This window comes from Sphaerodactylus townsendi, linkage group LG01 (assembly GCF_021028975.2).
Source record: "Sphaerodactylus townsendi isolate TG3544 linkage group LG01, MPM_Stown_v2.3, whole genome shotgun sequence".
Lineage (NCBI taxonomy): Eukaryota > Metazoa > Chordata > Lepidosauria > Squamata > Sphaerodactylidae > Sphaerodactylus > Sphaerodactylus townsendi.
This window is the reverse complement of record NC_059425.1, coordinates 106,879,368-106,904,088: the sequence shown is the minus strand read 5'-3', so window position 1 is coordinate 106,904,088 and position 24,721 is coordinate 106,879,368. Positions and strand designations below refer to the sequence as shown.

Below are 24,721 nucleotides of genomic sequence, written 5' to 3'. Positions count from 1 at the left end.
TTGACTGCATCAAAAGTCAATTACATGTAATTTACTCAAATTCTGTAGCAAAACTCTAAGGTTCCAGCAAGCAAGTTCTTCTGTTGGCTTGAATTGTCCATGTAATTGATTATACAAAATTGCTCGAAGCCATGGATGTCACTTCACATTCCTATAGAGAAGGGCCTGCTGTTGCTATCTCCTTCGGCTGGATGAAAGTGTCATGCCTGATAATTGGATTAATTTAAGGTGATCAGAATGCATTAGGTTAATAGAGGTGACTTCCTTCAGGATGTTACAAGTGTCAACACTGATTTACTCTTGTTGCATTGATGAAAAATGGAACAGTTATGCATAGTACCTTTGTAACTTGCTACATCACAAAGAAAAGGCATCTGGGAAGACAGACAAAATATCGATTTCCTTTGTTAAAGTTTCTTTGCCTGTTCATTTCCCCCATTCTGTGCCAATCCCACATTTTTTTCTGATACTGGTTTCCAAAGACTGCAGTGGATTTTCTAATGCTTGATATACCCCCCAACCCCCACGGGCTTTGCCAGTTATTAATTGGATATTATTCTCCAACTGAAAGACTAGTGACTTTGTGTTTAGCATGTATGTGTGAAAGAAACCACTAATGAGTGGCAAAACAAAACAATGTCAGGGTCTTCCAGCTAGATACCTTATGTAGCAGGTATTGAGAAAAACCTTTCCCAGCTGAGACCCTGGAGAGCTTAACAGATGCAGGGGGAAGGCTGAACTGAACCAGGTTGCACACTGTGCCTTAGGCGGATTCCGCATGGGCCAAAAACAGCAGTGTGAAAATGGTTTAAAATGGTGTAAAAGGGTTTACACCGTTTTCACACAACTGCTTTTGGCCCATGCAGAATCCACCCTAGTGTGGCTAACAGCTCTTAGTGGAGACAAAGATCAATACTGTCATTGGCCCATGGTGGGCAGTGTTATTATTGCCGACATAGAATCATAGAGTTGGAAGAGACCCCAAGGGCCATCAAGTTCAACCCCCTGCAATGCAGGAACGCACAATCAAAGCACTCCTGACAGATGCCCTGTGATTCTGCTGTTGCCAAGAAACATTGTTCAGCAGTAAGGGCCGGACTCCTCATGCCTTCTTTGGTCACCACTTGGAGTTCTGCTGGAATTCTGCAAGTGAAACTTTGGACAAGGAACTTAAAAGCTGCCATCCAAAGGTGATTGGATTAAGATCAGGATGCTGGAGGATAACTCTTTTCCCTGTGCCATTTCCCAGATTGCAAATGGATTCCCAGAACTGTTTTAAACTCTGATGAAGAAAAATGACATGTACAGTGGAACCTTGGTTTTCATTGCCTTCAGTTTTTATCAGTTTCGGTTTTCATAGATTTTTTCAGTGAAAAATTTGTCTCGGTTTTCATTGATTTGCCTCGGTTTTCATCGATTTGCAGTAAGGTGCTGGGGTTTGTGGAGAAAAATCACCTGGACAAAGCTGTTGCAACTTGTTTAATGACAATGTCTTGCCCCATTTCAGACAAATCTTAAAGAGGTGTCAGAAACAGACCTCTTTGGACAGCTTTCTGGTGCGACATTGGTCCACTGGCTCTGAAGCTGGTCTTAGTAAGTATTATACTTGTTACTGTTTTCAGCATTAAACACTATGTTTATTCACCAAAAAATGTATTTTTGGTATGTTTCTTGGAGTGCCTAGAATGGATTAATTGGATTTACACTGATTCCTATGGAAAAGTTTGCCTCGGTTTTCATCGGTTTCAGTTTTCATTGATTCTTTTTGGACGGATTACCAACGAAAACCGAGGTTCCACTATACCAGTATTGTGCCTGGCTTAGAGCTGCTTGTGTGGGTGGGGCATTGTTGATGAGTGACATGGTATTGGAGAGTTAAATTCTTCAGTCACAGAGTATCTTTTCAGAGCTCCCACCCCGCCCCCATATTTTCTATAATTAATGCAAGCATACAATGAATGGAGTAATTTCTGATAATATGTTACATAGTAACTGGAGGATCCTTTCACACTTTTGCTTGTATGTGTTTTGATAGATAAAATTCACAGGAAAAACAAGGTCCAGCAAGGGAGTATACATGCACATCCATACTAGTATAATTATCTCAAACATTTATTTATACTAAAAGTAACTACACAACATTTTCAGCTGTACATCTACAGTAGCTTAATGTATACCCTAACAGGTGCAAGCATGTATCTCACACAGGAAGGGGGGTGGATGGCGTGAGATTAGGTCCAGTGCTTTACAAAGTATACATTTGATGACAAAGATTGCCATCACAGAGAGTGACAGGTTCTGTGTATACACAGTAAATAATCCAGACTGACCAGAACACATACAATCATGATGCCAGTAAGAAAGGAAGACATCTTGCATTTGAAATGGTGGTGCTAAAAGACTTTTCTATAGTATATTACAATCAATGGTTAAGATGGTATTTTCTTAATCGATACAAAATGTTTGCTCCTCACTTGGTGGTATTTTATCCCACATATGCTCCAGGAACTGCAGACTGATCTAGATGATACAGTCGTCATGAGTAGATTTCATTTTCATCAGTCATATTTGTTCATTTATAGAAGTGACCATATATATTTAGTGATGTGGAGTTGGTAGCTTGCCATCGAAAGTACCCTCCTCAAAAATTTCCATTATGATTTCTTATATCTTTTCAGACTGTTAACATTTTGAATGTTTGAATAATCCTAAAGAATGAGGCTTCCGGGTCCTCCTGCCCATAGAGTTCTGATTCCAAACCATCTTTAAAAATGGTCATCTGCCTCCAGAACTCTAGTCTGGATAAGAATACATTCCAATGGATTTTTTTAAAAAAAATGTTCTTTACACTATACACCTCAGATTAACATTTACACAATCAACACTTGTGGCAAGTACCCCGTCGGACAAATCACCACCTTGGAACATGGCAACCTGTATTGTGTAGATGGGTCCATGGTCCTGTACATATTATGAGGAAACAAGTTCCAGTGATTGATGCACATTTCATGAAACCCTTTTTAGGGCCATTCGTTAAGGTATAGAAGAGCACAAACATGACTAAAAGCTATGCAGGAAAACACAGTTTTAGTTCCCAATAACTTGTGTTTTGCAAGCAATCATCCTGCTTTTTAAAGTCAGTATAAGCAAAATATTTTTATTTAAGCAGATTTATAGCCAACAGGCATTGTCACTCTGTTTCCGTACTTTTTTCTGCTCAGGCAATGCTATACTTCTTGCAAAGAAGTCACTTGGAAGTTGGTAGCTTTCTGTTTTGATAATTAAATTCTGTTCAGCATGAACAGAGACATGGCATCTCAGATATCAAATGCTCTTGCAAATAACTGATATGTCCGTCTTAGATCTGGAGTCAAATTCAGCATGTGAACATATTATTTCCCCATTTCTCATCTGTTTTGAGCTACAAAACTTTAGAACAAGGTATTCTGGTTTGAATCAACATGATTCTCAAATACTTGCACTAGCGCAAGATGGCATCAGATGCACTTTGCTGCAGTTGTCTGCAGATAGGAATCAATGACCATTTGTTGTTGGTCATCATTTTTAGATACTATAAACAAATAACACTAATTTACAAAGTTTTCTACATAAATTTTCTACATAAAATTAAAAGTACAATACATTTGTGAGAGGAAGTGAAATGTGTTTAAGCTTGGGTTTGTATGTGCAATCCCCATTGTTCTTTAAGTTGTCTGAGATACACTTTCTTCTTTTCCTCCAATGGTTCATCGGAGCATGGTCTCTCATAAAGTCTGGAAAAAAGTCCTTTTCCCAGAGATTTGTTGTACTTTTTATTTTCAATTATTTGTTCATGTATTTCATTTCTTAAACTACACACCAAGGGCAGATAAAGTCTCTCGGTCTGTGGACCCCAGGCAACTATTAAGCTCTGTTCTTCTACTTTCTTCGCTGCCTGTTGGTCTGGGCTGGCCCATGTTACAAACTGGGGACAGTACGGTGAGGTTGTGTATCTCGTTATCATGTTTGTGACAGATTGTGGTTCTCTGGGTACAGAACCCACCGGATCCAAAAAGGGCTCCTTTTCTTCATGTACCAAACAAACGTCTGTAAGGATACCACATTCAGGACAGAAAGTCTGATCTACCTTCTCAGTCATGAGATTTATCAAAGGAGGTTGGAGGTCATCACAGAGGTTTTCTGTTGCAGGCTCCATCTCATTCAAAAGGAGTTCACTTAGTTTCTGCATTAAAAACATATTTGGTGCTCTCACATCCAGTGGAAGATAGTAGGATAGTCCTCTTTCAGGAATTGGCAAGAGTGCTTTTGGCGAGCTGTGCAGCAGTCCCTCTACAGCAAAAATGTGTTCATTTAACTGAAGCTCTTTTTGATTGTTCTCAGTTGGGAGTCCATCTTCAGCCCTCATGTCAAACTCATATACTACAACCTCTTCATTGTGCTTCTGTCCAAAAGTACAGTGAGAGCCAGAAGGCATCACTGGTAGCTTGTTTCCATCTTGCTCATTTTCAGGTTCCTCGGTCAGGCAAGTGTCTGGAGAATGTGTTTCTTCTAGTTCTTTTAATGAGATTTCTTCAACATTGTTTTCATCACAAATCCCATCAGAGCTCTTGGCATGATCTATGAAACGCATCTGCTCCTGAGAGTTCTTGTACTCATCAACAATAGTAACAGTGATGAAGTTAACCACTATTTTTTCAGAAGGTACAAACATGTCTTCCCCAAATTGATTACTATGCTTCAAAACCTGGAAAAGAACAGAATTACATTTTTAAAAAGTCACAGGGAAAACTGTTAGTTAACAACATCCATAATCCAACTGAAGTTGATAATTCAAACTTATTATATGCATACAATTATTAGGGATGAGTAGATTCATTTGCTAGGATTAATTTAGTCTTTAATAGAAGGGTTTCACTTTAATGATGTTCAGTCACATGTTGCAGAACTTCAAGAAGCAGAACCCAAGGATGAAAGGGAGCATGTGCCTCCCTGTTTCCCTGATGTCTACTGCATAGGAAGGGGGTAGGGGTTTCAGTACCATGGGTTGATAATTATGCAACCTGGAGAATCAAGGGTCTTGGGAAATGTGTACCCACATGTTGCAATATAAAAACCATAAATAGAAATTCCTTCAAATCTAGTACGTTCTATGCCAAAAAATAAAAAACATGTCAAAGCTGAGAACATAAATGTCCAGCACACAAAGGGCAGACTTTGAAGGGCTGATTATATCATTTTAAAAAGTTATGTGATACAAGGAATGTGCATTTGTGGACTTCTGTAACACGGTAAAAAGCAAAAGAAAACCACTCAAAACTGTCCCTTTCTTGCTGAAAACTGCAAAAAAGGATGCATTTTGAAGCAGTTTCTAATATTCTTTTTGCTGCTATGATATAGAAGAATGTGGCTGTATATTTCTGCAAAATAGAACAACCCCCCTTCAAATTAACCCTTTATGAGCCAAAAATGAGCCCACTACCATATATGTGCAGGGGTGCTTTGAAGGGATTTCTGTTCCATTATTTTGGTTTTGCAACACATGACTGTGCTTTTCCTGAGTGCCTGAATGTTGCAGTCACAGAACTCTACCGGGCTGATAAAGGAATTTTTTTCTTCAGTATTTGGTATCTATGCAGATACCTGGAAAAAAAAGTGAGCATTGAGCAAAAGAAACCAAACTACCACAGTGTAGCATAGAAAGACAAGGAGTGCAGACTTTGTTTCCTTGGCAACAGGTACCACACTGCCTCTTCCCTTCTCTAACACCATCCTGTCATAATGAGTGACTATTCTCACTCTTTTGTGTAAGAGAGAAAAAAATCGAAATGGAAAGAGGATGCAGCAGCCAAAAGTCTTCAAGAAGTGATCCCAGTTTTATCCCAATTATCTATCACCTCGTACCTTTCAAATAGATTTCCATACCATCCAAAACAGAGTTGCATCCTTCTAAGTCCATTGAAATCAGTGGGTTTAGAAGGGTGTGACTCAACTGGCACAATGAGGGCCAAATTAGACAACATCACATGCCTGAGTGTGACATGGGGACGTGACACCATTTTAGTGCCTGAATTTTTACTTTTTAAGACACAGTTACGACCTTGCTGGGAATCCGGGCACTGTCTCCCTCCCTCCCCACACTTTCAAAAGCCTAACCAGCCATTTTCAAGAGCTGAATGTGGCCATTTCGGGATTCTAGAGGCTTTGTTGCTTGTCCTTGCACTTTATTTCTCTTCAGCCCCTTCAGAACATTTCTACTGAAAGTCTCTTTGTCTGTTGTGATTATATTACCATGCTCCATAGTCACTGCATTATTTCTGCTTTCCTTTCCATGGGTATGCAGTTCTTCCATTCAAAGCACTCCATCTGGCTGTCCGCGATTCTGCTCACATCAGTGGCTCTCCTATACTCTTCCTACTGCTATGTTTTGTTTTTTGGTGACAGAATAAGTGCCTAAATAGATATGCCAGAGGAAAACTAAAGTAAACCCTATATCAGGAAGTACTGCAGATTAAATGTAAATCAGTTCACACAGCCCATTGCTTCTATTCTGTTTTGCCAATAATATTTGCACCTGAAGATTTTTAAACGGCATGACAAAAACGAGCAAGTAGAAGTTGCAGATATTTTAAAACATGGATTGTTTAGCCTTGGGTGGCCTAAGGTGAACCGATTGGTTAGGAGATTTGGATGCTAGCTTGGTAAAACATTTTAAGTAGTGTAATACTTTTACAAAAGCAGCATGCCAAGCCAAGTCCTTTGCCTGAAGTATGTGTGTAAATCCTTCTAAAGTATCACTGAGTCAGAAACAATCTCGATCCGGCTTTTGCATTTCTTAATTATCTCTTTTCCCTGATGACGAATGAATTCATTAGTAATTTGTGGTCACTGACCTTTCTGGTCCCCCGTAAACCATTATATATAAATATAGCCTTTCTTTTGGCTTTGTAGAGCTTCTTGCCCGTGGACACTTTAGTCCTTGCTCACAGCAAAGCCCCTTCTGCAAGAATGTTCACTTTGATGCTCATTAATTGAGCTACTGGTTTGGGCGAAGACTGAAGCATACAAGATGAAATTGAAAAATGCAACAGAATCCAGGGCAGGGTTCAGTGCCTGACTTCTCCAGTTAAAGATAATCTCAAGCAGTGGAATAGAGAAGACTGGATCTCTGTGAGATCCTGGAAAGCCATCATGGCCAGTCTGTCCTGTTCTCCTCAGTTCAGCCCAGCCTGCAGAGCAGGAGGAGCAGCTTGACTGGGCTTTTTCCCTTTCATAGTTGTCTCACACATGGCTAATCTTTCTTACCTTTCCTCCCTAAAAACTGCTTGTGACAACAAAGGTTATTATACGAGAGATAAAGTGAAAATTAAAAAAAACACAAAACAAGCTTGGCCAGAAGCTCTTCCTTGTTTGTGAGTATGACTTGGCTGTGGTTTTGGTTTCCCTGATAAGTGCGAGAAAGGCAGGGGTGAATAAGTACTTCCAGTCCCTCCAGTTTTCTTTCCGTGTAAAGCCAGCCAATAAGCAAGGGAGCCTTCAGGATTCTGAACTGGCAGAGCAGGGCTATTTCACCTATAATCACTGTAATCTGTAGCCTGGCTCCAGGGTAGCTCATGGACCTCTGATGCTGTGTAAGCCTGAGGTTCTTCCAACCAGCAACAAAGCTGGGAAGACAGAGGGAGTCTCACTGAAAACAAGACAGAAGCTTTCTACCTGTGCACAGAGTGTCTGAGCACATGGGCTGTTTCTGATCTTCTTGGATTCTGTACTGCAGCTAAGCCTCACTTCACAGCAGATATTTATTATACCCATGTGGAGGAAGTAAATGTGTAAGACAGATCATTGACACCTATGGCCCATATTCCCAGGGCCCTGCTTGAGCAATTTCTCAGGGAATGATCGTGAGAAATTACATGTATTCTCCCAGGGATCTGGTGACAGGGTTGATGCTCTGGCTCATATCCAGTGGTGGGATTCAAATAATTTAACAACTGGTTGTTTACAAGCCCCATTTTAACAACTGGTTCTGCCAAAGTGGTATGAACCTGCTGAATCCCACCATTGGTTACCTCCCTCATGTGCAGGGGTAGGGAACCTGCGGCTCTCCAGATGTTCAGGAACTACAATTCCCATCAGCCCCTACCAGCATGGCCAATTGGCCATGCTGGTAGGGGCTGATGGGAATTGTAGTTCCTGAACATCTGGAGAGCCGCAGGTTCCCTACCCCTGCTCATGTGGCTGCAGCAAAGAGCGGCTTCACATGAGGGATTCTTTTTTACAGACTAGAGATTAAGCATATGCAGTATTTTAAGTGATAGGACTGCAGTGTGAAAGAATGAGGAAAATTCCTTACCAAGTTTTTAGGATACGTGTGCTTTGTTGTGTGAATGTATCTATATATGCAGCAGCTTGGCACCAAAATAATAAGGACGGTCAAAAAGACAGGCAAAATATATCCAAATATTATTGTTGTCTGTTTGAAAGTAGGATCTGTTGAGAAAACATAATGGGTCATGAAACAATCTATTGTCCAGATAATCTGCTATGAACATTTATACTGACAGTTTCATGTGGGAGTCCAAACAGACTCCACTGAAGAGGCTGGAAAAATATTGATTAGTAACTTTTTGAAAAAGAGAGCAGTCATTCTTGGTTGAGACATCAAAAAAGCCATATTTACCAATTACAGTATAAATAAGGTTTTCAAATAACTTTGGAAATTAGAAAACCTACCCAGAACTGTAAACATGCTCATTGCAGATTCAGTGCTGTCATTTTGACCCCACCTCCAATCTGCAGGCACATAATGTAGCGTTTTGTGAAATATCCCTTCCAGGATACGCATGCTTGCAGTCAAATAACTTCTTTCTGTAACTTCCTACTTATACAGCTGGGTTAGATTCTTTTAAACTCTATATTTAGTCTGTTCTTCCCTAACAAGTTACTACAGTCCTTGCCAGCAGATTCTTTCATTGGCTAATTTACCCCAGTTATTAGAGATACATAGACTGCTAATAAGAACTAAAAAGGGCTGACTTGCTTGTTTCTATTAAAAGAAAATTATGCACTTCAGAATAAAATGAAAGCAAAAATGCCTCTGCTTAATACAGAAAAGCTGAAAGCAGCAGGCTATGAAAGGAGGCCTCTTCCACCAACTTTTGAACCTGAAATAGGTGTGGCAAAGAAGAAGAAAGGGGGGGAATACGTTTGATTTCCTTCTTTCAATCGGGGAAAACTCAGTGCACACGTCCTTTGAATTGGACCTTTAGGAGATAATGGACAAGCAGAGAAGGAGTGATTGTGAAAATGCAGGTAATTCAGAGACTACTACTCTTAACCAGACCTATGGTTAGAAATGTTGTGCGAGAGGAAGGCTTCGTGGGTAGACTGGAGCTACATTATGAGGCTATGTGAAAGAGTAGAATCCTACATGGAAGAAAGTGTTTAGAGCTACTGAATTTATTAAATTACTGAAATGATATTTGAATTTACAGTTTATGCACAGCACTTATGACTACCAACCTCCAGATGAGGCATGGTGTTCTGAAGGAACTACCGCTGATCTACCTAGAGAGAGATATTTCCTGGAGAAAATGGCCCTTTTGACAGGTGAGCAATGTAGCATCGCATCCCTATCGAGCTTCCCTTCTTTTCCAAATTCTGCTTTCTCTGGGCACTACCTTGAAATCGTCAGAAATTTCCCAAGTGCCAATTGGCAACCTGAGTCTTCCTGGCATATCTGCTATTCTGCACCCAAACACTTAAATGTAAAGAAAGGGACTAGAGATAGTTTAAAAAAAAATGAAAGTAGGAAATTCAAAACATTGACAGAATCAGAAGTGTAGCTACAGAAAATGGGGCTTGAGGCAAGCACTGAAATTGTGCCCCCGGACTCTGTTGCCCCAGGCCAGCCTCCACAGTGGGGCAGTGAATTCTGGGCAAGGAATTGTGACAACTAGAATAAAGGAAAAATGAAGGGAATAAAGAGAAAGAAAGAGGGAAAGAAAGAGGGAGGAAGAGAAAGAAAGGAGGGAAGTAAGTAAGTAAGTTTGGATTTATACCCCGCCTTTCTCTCCTGTAAGGAGTCTCAAAGTGGCTTACAACTCCTTCCCTTTCTCTCCCCCACAACAATCACCTTGTGAGGCAGGATGGAGAGTGTTCTGAAAGAACTGTGACTAACCCAGGATTACCCAGCAGGCTTCATTTGCAGGAGAAAGAAAGGCTATAATTGTATGAACACTTTCCACGAATAAATCTCACTGAATCAAATGGGACTAACTTCCATACAGACCTACTCCCTTAGATTGTGCCAGGGCTGCAAAATGGCAAGAGTGAGATGAAGTCTTCATGCTTTCTCTTCTGCGACTGCAAACCCTGTTGCTTGTGTTATTCAGTAGCTTATTTCTTAAGGTTATAAACTTTTATAAAGCCAGGTAATTCCATGTATTGTCGAAGGCTTTCATGGCCGGATTCAACTGGTTGTGGTGGGTTTTCCGGGCTGTGTTGCCGTGGTCTGATAGATCTTGTTCCTAACGTTTCGCCTGAATCTGTGGCTGGCATCTACACACACAGACTTCCCTCTGTGTTACACCTTTGAAGATGCCAGCCACAGATGCAGGCGAAACATTAGAAACAAGATCTACCAGACCACGGCCAGTCGGCCACACAGTCCGGAAAACCCACAACAACCAGGTAGTTCCTCTTACGACCTTAACAGGAGAAGGAGGGAGCAATTCCTTTTGCATTTTTCTTATATTTTTGCCAATTGTTAGGAGTAACTCCATCTGATATAAAAACAGCTCAGTATATTTTGTAGTCTTTGGCTCACCTTTCAGAGTATCAATGCAACGCTCTTCAGAAAATCCACTAAGCAGAAGTGGAGTAATATATATTTGCACTGTGACACAGTATCCCGTGTTTGGTTCTAACTGCTGTACTTCCAGGCTGTTGTTTTTAATACAGAAGGTCCACTAGAAAATAGATGACATTTTCACATAATAACAACATCCTGAAGAATCACCGAAGGGCAACAACATTTGAATTATGGGGTCATTTGGGAACAACCAGAGAATTAAAAAAATATGTTGCTTTCATTTAAATTGCTACTTATGCTGTTACTAGCCTAATAAGGAATAAGAACAGGGCATTTATAGGAGGAGAAACTGAGCAATATAATGACAGGTAAGCATTTAAAAGTTATTCAGTTTATTATAATATATTTAAAAAACATGTTTACCATCTAGCCCGTCATATACAGTCTATACAGCCAAAGTCATATACAGTCTATACAGCCAAAGTCATATACAGTCTATACAGCCACAGTTGCTTTAAAATTCTGATACTACAGTACCTCAGTGAATGGTAAATTTGGGATTCCAGATGAAAGGTGATAGTCTATTTTTATATAATGTGTAATTGTATCTTTACATCTCATTGTAAAATAGATAGCACAATGGAAAGCATGAAAGTAAAAATAGGATTTGATATATCTGGGGTTACCCTGTGGCATTTAGAAAAATAGCATTTTCTCCTGTGTAGTCCTCCTCAAGGGAGGACTACACACCTGTAGAATTTCCTGCAGCTGCTTTAGGATAGCAGGAGGGAAAATGAGATGCAGGATTTTTGACACTCTGCTGATAGTTGATGTCACTTCCAACATGAAAGCAATAGTGATGTCATTGAGTCAGCATAATGCTGTAAGATTCACCAAAAATTCCAAGTCTTAACCACAGAGTTAGATGAATCCTAAAATGTTGCCCCAATATGATGACATCACTTGTGGTTTCACACCACTGATGCCAAAAGCTTGGCCCTGCCCCTGACTTCTTATGCTGTGGTGCAAGCTATGGCTGGCCACCCTAGGTGTCAGACGGGATGGTTGGTGCAAGGATGAGTAAACTGACTTTTCTAACAAGGCTCTGCAGCAGACCCCTTCCATAGTCTGGACATAGAAACCCTTCACTTACCCTTTTCTTAATTTTTTTGTTGAATACAGTCACATTATACTGCAGGCTAGGGTATATTTGGTGCAAATACTCAGGCTCCTCTTCTGGGCCTCTCCACCATTTCTGAGGTGGAGTCACAATGACTGAAATAGAGTTTTCAGTAGAAGACAGGGAAAATGCAGGAGGATCAATTTTAGCTGAAAAAAGAAGCACATATAGTTATGCATAGCAAAAAATAAACAAATATGATAATGTTCTTCTCTTTCTGTGGTTTATTTTTATTATGAACTCTTCAAAGGACATGGATTTTATCATTAAAAACTCCTGTCAACTCCCTAGAACCCTTAAAAACTAATTTCTGAAAAAATGCTAGTTATTAGTATCCACAAATGTGAAACTATTTCAAAGGGGGATTTAGGCTTCTTGTTCCTAAAGAGGCCCCATGTCTACACTGTGTTGTCAACTGCTTTTGAAACAGAGGGGACTTTCAAAGGGGGTTTGTAATATGGCATCAAGAAGTCGCCATTAATTGACAAAAAAGTTTATACATTCCATTGGGCTGATATAAACCCTTTGTGAGAGTCAGGAAGCCCAATCCCACGGTGGGGGGAAGGGCTGTGAAAATAGCCTCAGGCTATGCCAACGTGTTTGCCCCCACCCATCTGGATTGCACTATAAACCATGGACTTCATAAATTCATTATGAAGCCTTGAAAATTATATAATTTTTTATGCTAACAATCTACACGTAATGAAAATGAAGTGCATTGGAATGCTGTTGGAACTTTTAGCAGAGGATACAGCAGAGAGTACAATGGAGAAGAACAGAAAAGATGCATGCAAATGTCTTGATAAGATCAAGAGTCACAAGCTACACAGTGCCGACTGTTGTTTAATTCTCCACTGCAGATGGGTAAGTTCCATGCTTGGACTGGACCTTTATCTAAAAGGAAGCGCCTGATCAGAAGGGAAGGAATTCTAAGATGTAAGAAACAGTTTTAATTATGTTTCTTTGCTGTAAGAAGCATCAGTTTGCACAATGACAGTATACAGGTATAGACCCGTGTATGGTTGAGAGAATGAAACAGGGAGAATAAGGCTGTGACCAGTTGAAACCTGTTCTCACAATGAACAGATCACATAGCCAGTTTGCCAGAAGCACAATGCAAGAAGCTGGCACACTGGTCATATGAATTTGCATAGTCTCAAGCAGATTTTAAAGAAGAAAAGGGCAAGGAACAGTCCAGGGGAAATTGTAGTTAAGACAATGCAGTAACTGTAACATAGCATGCACTGAAACATATTGGATTTCCCTATACATAATCTCTGTGTGATCTGTGTCCAATTTTATCTATCTGTTTTGTCAGTTGGAGTCCAGTAAATGGGATTCTTAGAATGCACTACTTCAAATAGAAAATGGATTTTCAAAGATTATTAAGCAATTGTGTAAGCAGGGTTGGTGATGAGGGCACCCACTCCACAACCAACCCGCACATGGCACAACATTGATATTTGAAGTACATCTGAATGCCCTGCTCATGGACATCCTTGCTTTCATCTTTGTACCTTTGTACCTGCTGTTGCAGTTACATTACAAACAAATTGCCACGTAAACATTTTATTATCACAGTACATTTTGAATCTATTGTAAGGTATCAGTTTTGGTGGTCCACAAGAATCTTCCATCCCAGTTATGAACATATAATATTGCTTAGGTCTTTCCTTACTGTCTGTGAATGGATTAAACCGTGCAGATTCTGCCCAGCCGGAACAGTTTCCATTTGAAATGGCTTTTACTCTGGCATGATATTGCTCCTTATGGTCATAAGTTTCATATGAGAGGTCACACCAAGTTTGACTGATATTTTTGCATTCTGAATTCTTAATCCATTTATTTGTGCCATATCTGCATTTTAAATAGTAGACAAAAGAGAGGAAACAGTTAGTATTTATGAAGCTTATCATCCTTTCTCACAGTCTAAAAATGCTTGCATATTTCTCGAGAATGTTCCCATGACATTCCATATTGAGTCCCCATTTGTTCCCTGCAAGGTAAATTGCTCAGTGTAGACAACAACTTTTGTAGCTAGGTGCACACTAAATAATGCATCATTTTTTCTTACCTATTAAGCTTGTATCTAACTTTTCTACTTTGGAGGGTGACATACATGAGGTTCTCAATTTTATTCTCACAACCACCTGTAAAATAGGTGGTTGACATCCCCATTCAAAAGGGGGGATCTGTCTGCAGGAGTGGAGCACAGTGGATTTGCCCTCTCTGGGGCATTCTCCTGGTGGAGGGGTGAATCCGCCAGTGTGCAGCTTTCGCAGCCCTCCCTGACACTGGGAGGCCATGCTGGATATCACTGTAGTGTCCCAGCACCCCTGCTATCAATGGCATTGTAAAGGTGGCCTGGGGGCATGGCCAACAGTAGTGGGCTTTGTCCTGGCCATTTGCTGCCTTACGCGGGTGGCTGGGCCCTCAGACTTAAGCCACCAAAAAGGTGACACAAGTCTTTTGAGCCCCATAGAGGCTTCTCGGCAGTGGGGATGTTTTGTTGTTTTCGAAGCCTCCACGTGCTGTCAGGAAGCCTCTATGGGGTGGGGTGGGGGACCAAGAGTTCACATGTGATGGCAGATGCCAGGCCCAGATGATAAGCAGATATGATCGCTGCCTGTTGTGCTTATACTTTGCGCATGACATTCATGCCTCAGCATCTTCCCACTTGCATTTTTATAATATGCTCTGTGTGGGGTTGCTCTTGAAGATAGGTCAAAGACTGAAGCTATTACAGCATTATGAGGCTGAATTTTTTTATCAAGAGTAGCCTTCAGGGAGGATGTTATACCTATTTATTTATCCCTATAAGACATTAGTTAAATTCTTATCTCAATCAAAGTGCAGATTTTTATTTTTAAAGCATCTGAATGAATGACCCATTTATCCTTTCCTCAGCTGCATCAGGAAAACTCTGTTCCAGATCTCTGTGAAGCTTTTGGGTACCGCCTTCTTATAGATGAACCAGCTTGTTGGAACATGGACACCCTGCCTAGTGAGACTTGCCTTACAACATTTGTTTTGGCTACTGAATTAAAACCTAATTGTTGGGAGAACTTTTGATAGGACTGGCTAGATGGTTTTATTTTCATATTATTGTTTGCAGCCAAGTTCCATTGTTCCAACTAGGGCTGGTGGTTTTTATTTTTGTATTGATTTTTATTTGATTTTATTGTACCAATTCATATTTACTTTTATGACTAGGTTTTTTTAAATATTATTTTCTTCCAATTTCTGGTCACAAAGGAACACTATCCATACCTTTGGACTGAGATAGACTGATAAGGTTATAGAAGTAGGATGGATTCTGGATGAAAACCAGTCAGTTGGTTGGGACTTCATCTAGAGACCCCCCCCCCCCCCCGCCCCATCTAGAGACTCCCTCTCTTTTACTAAGCAGCTCAGAAATGTAGAGGAAAGAAACGGAATCTTCATAATGTATTTAGTAATTTAAATAAGTTAGATAAGTTTTAAAAGTTCAAGGCTGCTTTCAATAAAATAAAGAAAAAAATCAGTTCAAATAGCCAAAGCAATAAATAAGCTTCCAAAAGCCAGCAGAAAAACATAAACAACACATTGTAAAATAACAGATGAGAAGAAACAGCAGTTAACAAATCAAAATATAAAAACAAGCTGTAGATCTTAATTAGGAACTGCGGAAATAAAACTGTTTTAACCTGGTGCCTAAAACTCAGTATAGATGGTGCCATGTAAACTTCTCTAAAAAGGATGTTTCACTACATGGGTGCCATCAATGAAAATGCCCTTTCACCAAATGGTTGAAGGTAGGAACACCTGGAACTTTGAAACTAACCTGAAAGATCGAGACATTCATCATATGGAAGCTGGGCAGACTTTTTTTGGACTTTGAAATAAATAAATCAGCTTTTCGTATTGTACCCAGAGACAAAGTCCATTTATCAAAACATAATGGTGGCTGAACCATAGCCCCTGTACCAGTTATAGAAAAAGCGTTTTGTCATTGATGCCATTTTGGCCGCTGAAGTACAGTCTGGAACTAACAGCAACCCAAAGCAGGAAATGTGACTTATACTTTAAGGAAATACAATTTAGCAGGCAAAGAAAAATCAAGAGTTTCTTTTTCTAGGAACTGAAGAGACTGTATAAAGTGGACTAGACACAGCAGGAGTCTGAGGACAAGAAGCCAATCCACAGAATGTTTTCATGCCAGGTTCAGCTTCCCTTTCCTTTGAAGTAAACGGCCTTGCAGAATTGTTGTGAAAACAACACAATGAAAAACTTTGCACATTAAAAGTACAAATCAAATAATAATAAAGATAGCATGTGAAAATTAAACGTACATTAAATACTTTACTGTATAGTTCACTTTTTCCTCTGCTAACCCTTCTGGTGGAAGCCAATGTAAGACATTCTTCATGTTTTTCGAGACAAAATGGACATTCACAGGACTGGGCAAAGTACAGTGTGATGCTGTTGGGAAAAGCAACAATGTATGAAGTGGGTGAACAATGAGAGAAGACATTTGCATTAAAAAGATGTAGCTGTTGGGGGTGGGGAGAGAGAAAATAACTATTAGTGGGAAGACAAGGAGCTGTGCAACACAATTGCATCTCCCTCTCTGATCGCTGGAATCTTAATTCAACCTCTCCTAAGTTTTTGTCATTTCAACAATATCCTGTCCACATGGCCTCATCCTTTTCTCTACAAAGGTTAAACTTAGAGGCATAAGAAAGATGGAAAGATGGCTCTTTCTCCAGCAGCATTTTACCCATATACTAGATTTCTGTCAGGGCTCAGTTTATTTGCACACCAACAATTTATATATATAAAAAGCTAACCATCTGTTTGTTGGTGACTTCCTAACGCCGAAACGGCTGGACGGACCGCCCCCAAATTTTCACATGACGTCCCTCCCTGTTGCGGGCAGGTAATCGGACCTTCAAATCACCAAAAGTCCATGCCTGAGCCAGGTAAAACATCTTTTTCCTGGTGCACCAGGCCATGAAGCTGGCTGTGTTTAACTGTCACCCTTAGAATGTTTGTGCAGCCTGTCTGTCTGTAGCCTGAGGGATTGGTATGAGGGGTTAGAATGTTCATGCAGATGGGCAGAGGTGAGCAGTGAAAACAGTAAATAGGTAATACTGTTAGGTAATATGAGTGGAACACATACACACTTTGCCGTGTGAGACGTCAGGTGGGGTTCCCCCCCCCCCCACACACATGCAGGTAACTTTCACTCTCTGTGCCTCACCCACTACTACCACACAACACACATACTCTCATCCACATCCAGCTCATCCTCACTCACCTCACTCTGCCCTCCCTCACATCCAACCACCACTTACCCACTTCCTCACCCATATTCGCCACAGCTCTCTTTTACTAAAAGCAAGCTGGAGTTTGCCTTTTTCTTATAAGAAAATCCGTGGGGTGGGGGCAAACCAACACTACTGCCTCTGCTTCTTTTGCACGTGGCACTTTAAAAACCCAGGGAGTTGGCTTCGATCTAAGCGCCTCACCACCCTGCCTCCGCTGCCTGACTGGGATAGCCTGCTTGCCCCAGTTCAGCCTTACCCAAGCCAGGACTGTGCGTATCAATCAGCCTCATGGACAGCGGGATTTGCACTCTGGACAGTTCCGTTGTGGAATGGAAAACCAAGACAGCACCATATAATAATGTGAATTGAAAAGGGAAAGGGGGATTCCATTTGACCACCCCAAAAGAAGAAGAAGAAGAGGAGGAGGAGGAGGAGGAGCAAAAGGAGTAGTAGTAGTTTGGATTTATATCCCCCCTTTCTCTCCTGTAGGAGACTCAAAGGGGCTTACAACCTCCTTGCCCTTCACCCCTCACAACAAACACCCTGTGAGGTGGGTGGGGCTGAGAGACCTCTGAAAATTTGTGACTATCCCAAGGTCACACAGCTGGTGTGTGTGGGTGTGCACAGGCTAATCTGAATTCCCCAGATAAGCCTCCACAACTCAAGCTGCAGAGCTGGAAATCAAACCCAGTTCCTCCAGATCAGAGTGCACCTGCTCTTAGCCACTATGCCACTGCTGCTCCCAAAAGGCTATGCTGGGGATCATTGGACCTGCATGGACATCTGTGTGGGTTGTGGACTGTGATGAGAAGGACAATTGCCACAGCAACGCGTAGCCGGGCCATGCTAGTAGATCATAAACCTTATTCTGTATGTCTGCAGTTATTTTGTGGGCATGATGATAGGCAGTTCAGCAGAAGGTGATTGGGAAGTAGACAATTACAATAAAAGATAAGCTGTGTGTTTCTGTTGTTTGAAAAGATGTGAGAGCTCTTAGCAGTTGCGTAGCCACCAGTGGTAGGGGGTGCGCAATGCACCGGGCACACGCCTGCAGGGGCGCCAAAATAAAAAAATGTATTTTAAAATATTTTTGTGTTTTTACTTTGTTGGCCGGCAGGGGGCGCATTTTTAGACTAGTGGCACCAAAATTTCAGGTTATCATCAGGTGACACTCCTGATGATATCAGCCAGGTTTGGTGAAGTTTGGTTTAGGGGGTCCAAAGTTATGGACCCCCAAAGGGGGTGGTGCCCCCATCCCCCATTGTTTCCAATGGGAGCTAATAGTAGATGGGGCTTCCCTTTGAGGGTCTATAACTTTGGACCCCCTGAACCAAACTTCACTAAACCTGGTGGTATCATCAGAATAGCCTCTTGCTGATACCAGCCTGGTTTGGTGAAGTTTGGTTTAGGGGATCCAAAGGTATGGACCCCCAAAGGGGGTTCCCCATCCCCATTGTTTCCAATGGGAGCTAATAGTAGCTGGGGCTTCCCTTTGAGGGTCCATAACTTTGGGACTCCCCTGAACCAAACTTCACTAAACCTAGGTGGTATCATCAGGATAGTCTCCTGAAAGTAGCCTGAAATTTTGGTACTGCTAATGTAAACAATGCTCCCCTGAGAGGAACCCTCAAATTTTCCCCAGATTCTGGTCCCTTCTGAGTGGATTTAAAGGGAGAATTTGGGCTCCCTAGATTAAAAAACATTGAAAGTCTTGTCGAGGGCTTTCACAGATTGGATCTCCAACTGGTTGTTGTAGGTTTTCTGTCAGTTGTAGGCCTGTGGTCAGTAGATCTTGTTCTTAATATTTTGCCTGCATCTGTGGCTGGTGTCTTCAGAGGCGTATCACAGAGAGAAGTCTGTAATAAGAGAAGTCTGAACACTGTGTAGAACAGACTTCTCTCTGTGATACGCCTCTGAAGATGCCAGCCACAGATGCAGGTGAAACATTAGGAACAAGATCTACCAGACCACGGTCATGCAGCCTGGAAAACACACAACAACCAATATTGAAAGTGATGCTGTTTGGGGTGGGTGGGGGAATCTACCCTGAAACAGCATCATTTTCAATGTTGTTTAAACTAGGGAGCCCAGATGCTCCCTTTAAGGTGGATTTAAAAGGAGAATCTAGGCTCTCTTGTCTAAACAACATTAAAAGTGATGCTGTTTCACTGTGGATCCCCCCCCCCCCCCGAAGCAGCATCGCTTTCAATGTTGTTTCAACTAGGGAGCCCAGATTTGTGAGTTGGGGCATGTGTTCAGATTTGTGAGTTGGGGCATGTTCTATAATGTGATTGTGACTTTGAGATGACATGGTGCAAAAAATTTTCTTTGGTTGTAGTGGGGGAGGGCAGCCTTTGGTCGTGGGGAGTCCGTCCACACCGGGGGGGGGGGGGGAACTCAGATTTTGCACCGGGCTCCATTTTCCCTAGCTACACATCTGGCCCTTAGGGCCCTTTTATGCCTCAGCTGAAAACTGTGGGAACAGTCAAGGAACATCATTTCATTGACTAAGATGAGACATAGCAATTTCACCTTCTCCTCTGAGAAAGCTCCCTACACAAAGCAGTTCTTTGTCATGAGGTATTCAAAACTTTTAAGTTGCAAAGGAAAAATGCTGACAAAAAGGCAACAGAGAAGATGCAGGAAGTGGCAATAGAGCTCGCAATTACGAATTAAGCAACAAAAATCCAATTATAACTGAATTATTTCAGATGTATTCCCTGAAGGGTATTGCTAACCTTGTTCTCTGTGTTAGTAACAAGTGTTATCTAGGAATTTGATTCTACTGTAATTCTGTTTAATTTCTTCACAGCTAGTTCAGGTTGACCAACTTGTTTGAAACTGGTTCAAGCTTCCAGCCAAGAGGTACAAACCTAGAGGGAGCTAGTTGCAATCAGCAGGACTCAAATGTTTAAACTGCATACTCTTGGTATAATAGGTCTTAGATTTGCTTAATTTTTTTCATGTTTCTGCCACTGGCATTAAATCCATCTTCCTGCTCCAGAAAGAATAATTTCCTTTTTCCTTTAATTTGTAATTCTCTACCAACAATGAAAATTATTTCTGATAGCAGAACTGATACCTTAGCCACTTACCAAAATAATCCATTGGTTTGAAAGAGACTTGGGAAGTGTATTTAGTCCAACCCAGTCAGAAGTAGGATTACCAACTCTAGGATAAGTAGTTCTGGGAGAATGGGGGGGGGGGTGGGGGAGTCCAGTAGAGATGCTGTAACATAGAATCTACTCTCTAGAGCTGCCATCTCATCCAGGGGGATTAATTAGGGGAACTAGTCTGGAGATCAGTTATAACTCCAGACCCCATTTTAAGATAACCCTTAAGGTAATCTCAGCCAGTCACAAGGAAATATAATTTAGCAAGGCTGTATGTTTGGCTTCTGGACATCAAATATCTTTCAGTAGATTCAATACTTTAATGCTAGTTCAGCTCCATAGACACTGCAGAGAGCCACCTAGCATGGCAGAATTTCAGGAACTCCACCCGAATCAAGGAACTTCTCTACAAGGGAACACAATTCTCAACCAAGCCAGAAACAGTATGGTCTAGGGGGCTGTTTTTCTAGCTGCAGTGGAATTGGGACAAGAGTCTTCCAACTGAGAAGGAAATAAATTCCTACTGCATATAGTAAGATACAGAGATGAGAGTGGAAAAACTAATTTTTGTCAAAAATAGCAAAAGAACTTGAGGCAATGGTGTGGCTTCCACCTTGCAGAGGTAATGTCAGGTTAACATGGACTATGTACTTCATCTGATCCCTGCACAATCTTAGCACATGGTTTTCTAATGCCATGCTGACCCTCCCCCCTCCCCCACATAATTCCAATTAATGCTAATTGCCAAAAGGAGGAAGCTTCCATGTGGAAATTTCTGCCCACATGAAAAGCAGGAAGTTCCCGAATTAAAGAGGAATATTCACATGGCAATGTTCTCATTCTGAGCATGACTCATTGTATTCAGAGGGCTTTCCCTTTCAACCTGGAGAAAAATGAAACCTGTTCTTTTTCTGCTTTAAAAGAATTGCAAAGTGGCTGCAGGTGGAGCCTCCACCCTGCTGGAGTTCTTCCCCTGAACAAACCCTGTCCTCCCCTGGTTTCACCCCACACGAAATCTCCACAGACTTTCCAACCCTGAGTTGACAGCCCTAAGGAGAAGAGAGGAAGATGGGAGCAGCAATATGAATGAGTAGAGTGACACTGAAGGTGTGGATGTAATTCCTGCCTGTTTCTGGGTATACTCATGAGTTTTTCCAGTGGGCCAAACAGTGTCCTCTTAAACTGTTTCAAACCAGGAAAATGGCCACAAGTGCCACTATCACAATCTGACTCGTGCAGGTAGGAACAGAAGGGAAACTGCAACCACCAGATGACTGTTATACAGGACACTGACCTAACCTGGGCAGTCTGTAATGTGTACAGTACAGATAGAGCAGAAAAACTCAAAATCTAACTCTTCCCAATGTTTATGAAGCAGGAGAAGAAAAGTTTGGACTATTTCGTACAAGCTGTTTACAATGAATCTAGCCTCCAAATGATATGTTTTTCCTTTGAATCTTGCACTTTTTCTTCCATTCGATTTCAGAAATGTTTTCCGTTCATTTTTCCTCCATTGTTTTCTCGAATACTTTTAGTGTGATGTTTCAATCCATTTCCAAGCCAGCTTCCTTTGAGCATGTGATCATGTTGAAACGGTCATTATTTCTCCATCCCACAAAACATCTAATGCTTATTTACACTATCGTGTAGTTGCCCAACTTCCCCTTCAGCCATTTTCTCTTCCCCCCATCCTCCATTTTGAAATATATATATTTTTAAATTATTTGTCATATTGAACTAGTGATGTAATGTTTAGGTAAAGGAGAGGGGATGGGCTACATGTTTCTATTCCTTCAGGTAATGGCAGGGACATTTCTATAGAAAATGGCACCCAGGAAAGCTGTCAAATTGCACCCCCTCAGCTTCTGGATCTGCTCATCATTTCTCCTACATGTGAACCTACCTCTTCCACTCAAGCTTCTGGATCTGCCTATCATTCCCCACCCCCATGTTGTTGGTGGGGCTTTGTCACTGCCTGGTGATGTCCCAGGGGCTCAGCCCCTGCTGCTTCCTGCCTTCACCTCACTCAGCTGCCTACCACCCACTGCCACGGCATTTCCTAATTTATCAGCCTTCCCACATGGTGAACTGAGTGGACAATTCGGGAAGGGATTCCAGGTGCCCTGCCTATCCTGCAGTGCAGCTTCTTGGAGGGCAGGCCGGCACCAGGCTTGGGCTGGCCACTTTGCAAAGGTGTGGCCTGCCCACTCACCCAGGGGTGTTGTGCTGCTTTTACCCTCTGGTCTGGGATGAGCCATAGCCAGGTGGTGACTGCCCCACCTCCTTGCTGTGGGGACAGGAGGGGGGCTGGCCAAATGTGTCTCTCATTTAACTGGCATAAGTCGTTGTTGGGGCGCCCACCTCCTCCCGCCCCACTTGTTCCACATCTGGGTAATGGTGCCTGTTCCAATAGGTTTTTTGGCTTCCAGTTAGTGTGGGTAGTTCTCAGTGGTAGAAAGGGAGGCTGAGGCATTTTTTGAATTGCTCCTTCAATGTAACTGGGCAGTAATGCTACAATGTCTGCAAAAAAAGAAAAAATTAGGTTTGCTCTTTTGCATCATGGATGATATCCATCACCATTAGGAATTATACATATTCAGCAGTAGCATGTGGAATAAATGTAACTGATGAGACAAGGGGGACATGGGGGTTATGGAGAAGTGTGGAATGATTTCACATAAAATGTTCCAAGGCACAAGGTTTGGCCACTGTGAAAATGTGTGGTAAGCTGTGCATGTGGAATAGGCCTTGGTTTTAATGCCCCACTTTTCTTTACCATAAGGAGTCTCAAAGCAGCTTATGATTGCCTTCCCTTTCTTGCCCCCTCCCCATACATCAGGCACCTTGTGAGGTAGGGGGGGCTGAGAGAGTTTTGAAAAAATTGTGAGTAGCCTAAATTCACTCAGCAGGTTTCATGCAGAGTAGGGAATCAAACCTGGTTCTCCAGATCAGAGGCCACAGTTCATGTGGAGGTATAAAGAATCAAATCCAGTTCTCCAGATTACAGTCCACCATTCTTACCCCACTATTAGTGCTGGAAACATACTGGTTGAATATGGCGGGTTTTTTTTAAAATCAGAAGTCTAGCTTCAATTTTATTTTAAAGGAAAATTTGGAATTGCAGTGGTATGTGACTATGAGGTCGGAGGGTAGTGTGGGTGTGTCCCTCCAGCCCTCCAGAGTGACGCTGGAAGAAGAGGTGAGTGGATGGACTGAAGGAGAGGCGGAGCCATGCAGAGCTGCCTCTCCAGCTGGGGAGACAGTCAGGGCTGCTCGCACGCTACGGTGCGAACAGTCCCCGAGCGCCGGTGGAGGTTCGTTTCCGCCACCATGCGGAAACAGCCTTAGTATGGGAAAAGAATTCTCATCCTTTGTTCTGAGGTGAATTTATTTCAAAATGATCCTACAAGTTGGGGAAGTCTGAAGGGAAAAGGAGTATTCTTTCTAGATTCTAGGCACCAGAGTTTACATATGAATCTCTTAGTGAAAGTCTGAATCAAGACTGTATAAAAACCAGAAAGTCTATCTTATTTCAAACAATAGAAATGTGGAACAAACTGAAATCTTATCTGTCAGCCTGATGCCACCTGAGCTGTACCATTAAGAATATCTTAAAATTTGTACATAAGACTGCTTCTTTCCTTCTCCCGAAATTTCTCCCTGCCCTTATCCTATTCTCCTGAGGTATTTAATAGCATTCTAATGTTTCATGGTTGAATTCTGAAAAGCCTCCATCATGATAATCTCTGAGATTAAACACAGGAAAGAAAAAAGGGGGATCAGTTCAATTATTCAAACTGGTTCAGTTACACATTTCTTTAGTGAGGTACAGTATGGGACAATTGAATGCCCTCCCCCAAAAGGTTATATATGGTAAAGCTGAACAGCAGGAAGATCTGAAAAAGCAACTATAAGAAGAATCAGGGAACATTTCTTCCTCTGGGTATAGGGGAGGTGGCTGGTGGGAGACATATATTGACATAAATTGGTGGTAGTGCCATGATATGAAACAGACCCACAATTAGATAGCCCTACCATAGATATTAAAAAAGAAAATTTAAAAAATCAGAAATTTTACCTCAGAAGTTTACCTCAGACATTTTACCTTAGACGTCTCAGTTATAAATGGCGCACCCATGCAAAACAAAGAGGCACAAGGGGATAGTCCAGGAGAGGAAGCCTCCTGGGAGGAAAATCCTATTCAGGAATTAGAGCTTATTAAATCTTGAAAGGGCACGAATAGAAACAGAGAGGGGAAAAGCCAGGATTCAAGCTGAGCAAGCTAGAATCAAGGCAGATAAGGAAAAAG

General features: G+C 41.6%; 1 protein-coding gene across 1 annotated transcript in view; it reads right to left on the bottom strand.

Annotated features, from left to right (window-relative positions):
• Positions 1-2,099: 2,099 nt before the first annotated feature.
• Positions 2,100-24,721, bottom strand: part of LOC125429065 (interleukin-20 receptor subunit alpha-like) — a 39,967-nt gene continuing 17,345 nt past the window's right edge. The window contains exons 2-7 of the mRNA XM_048489835.1: positions 16,322-16,451; positions 13,669-13,847; positions 11,964-12,139; positions 10,826-10,967; positions 8,351-8,487; positions 2,100-4,744 (exon numbers count right to left, since the gene is read on the bottom strand). Coding sequence (XP_048345792.1) covers positions 3,668-4,744; positions 8,351-8,487; positions 10,826-10,967; positions 11,964-12,139; positions 13,669-13,847; positions 16,322-16,451 — 1,841 coding nt within the window. The 3' untranslated portion in view covers positions 2,100-3,667. The remainder of the gene's footprint in view (positions 4,745-8,350; positions 8,488-10,825; positions 10,968-11,963; positions 12,140-13,668; positions 13,848-16,321; positions 16,452-24,721) is intronic.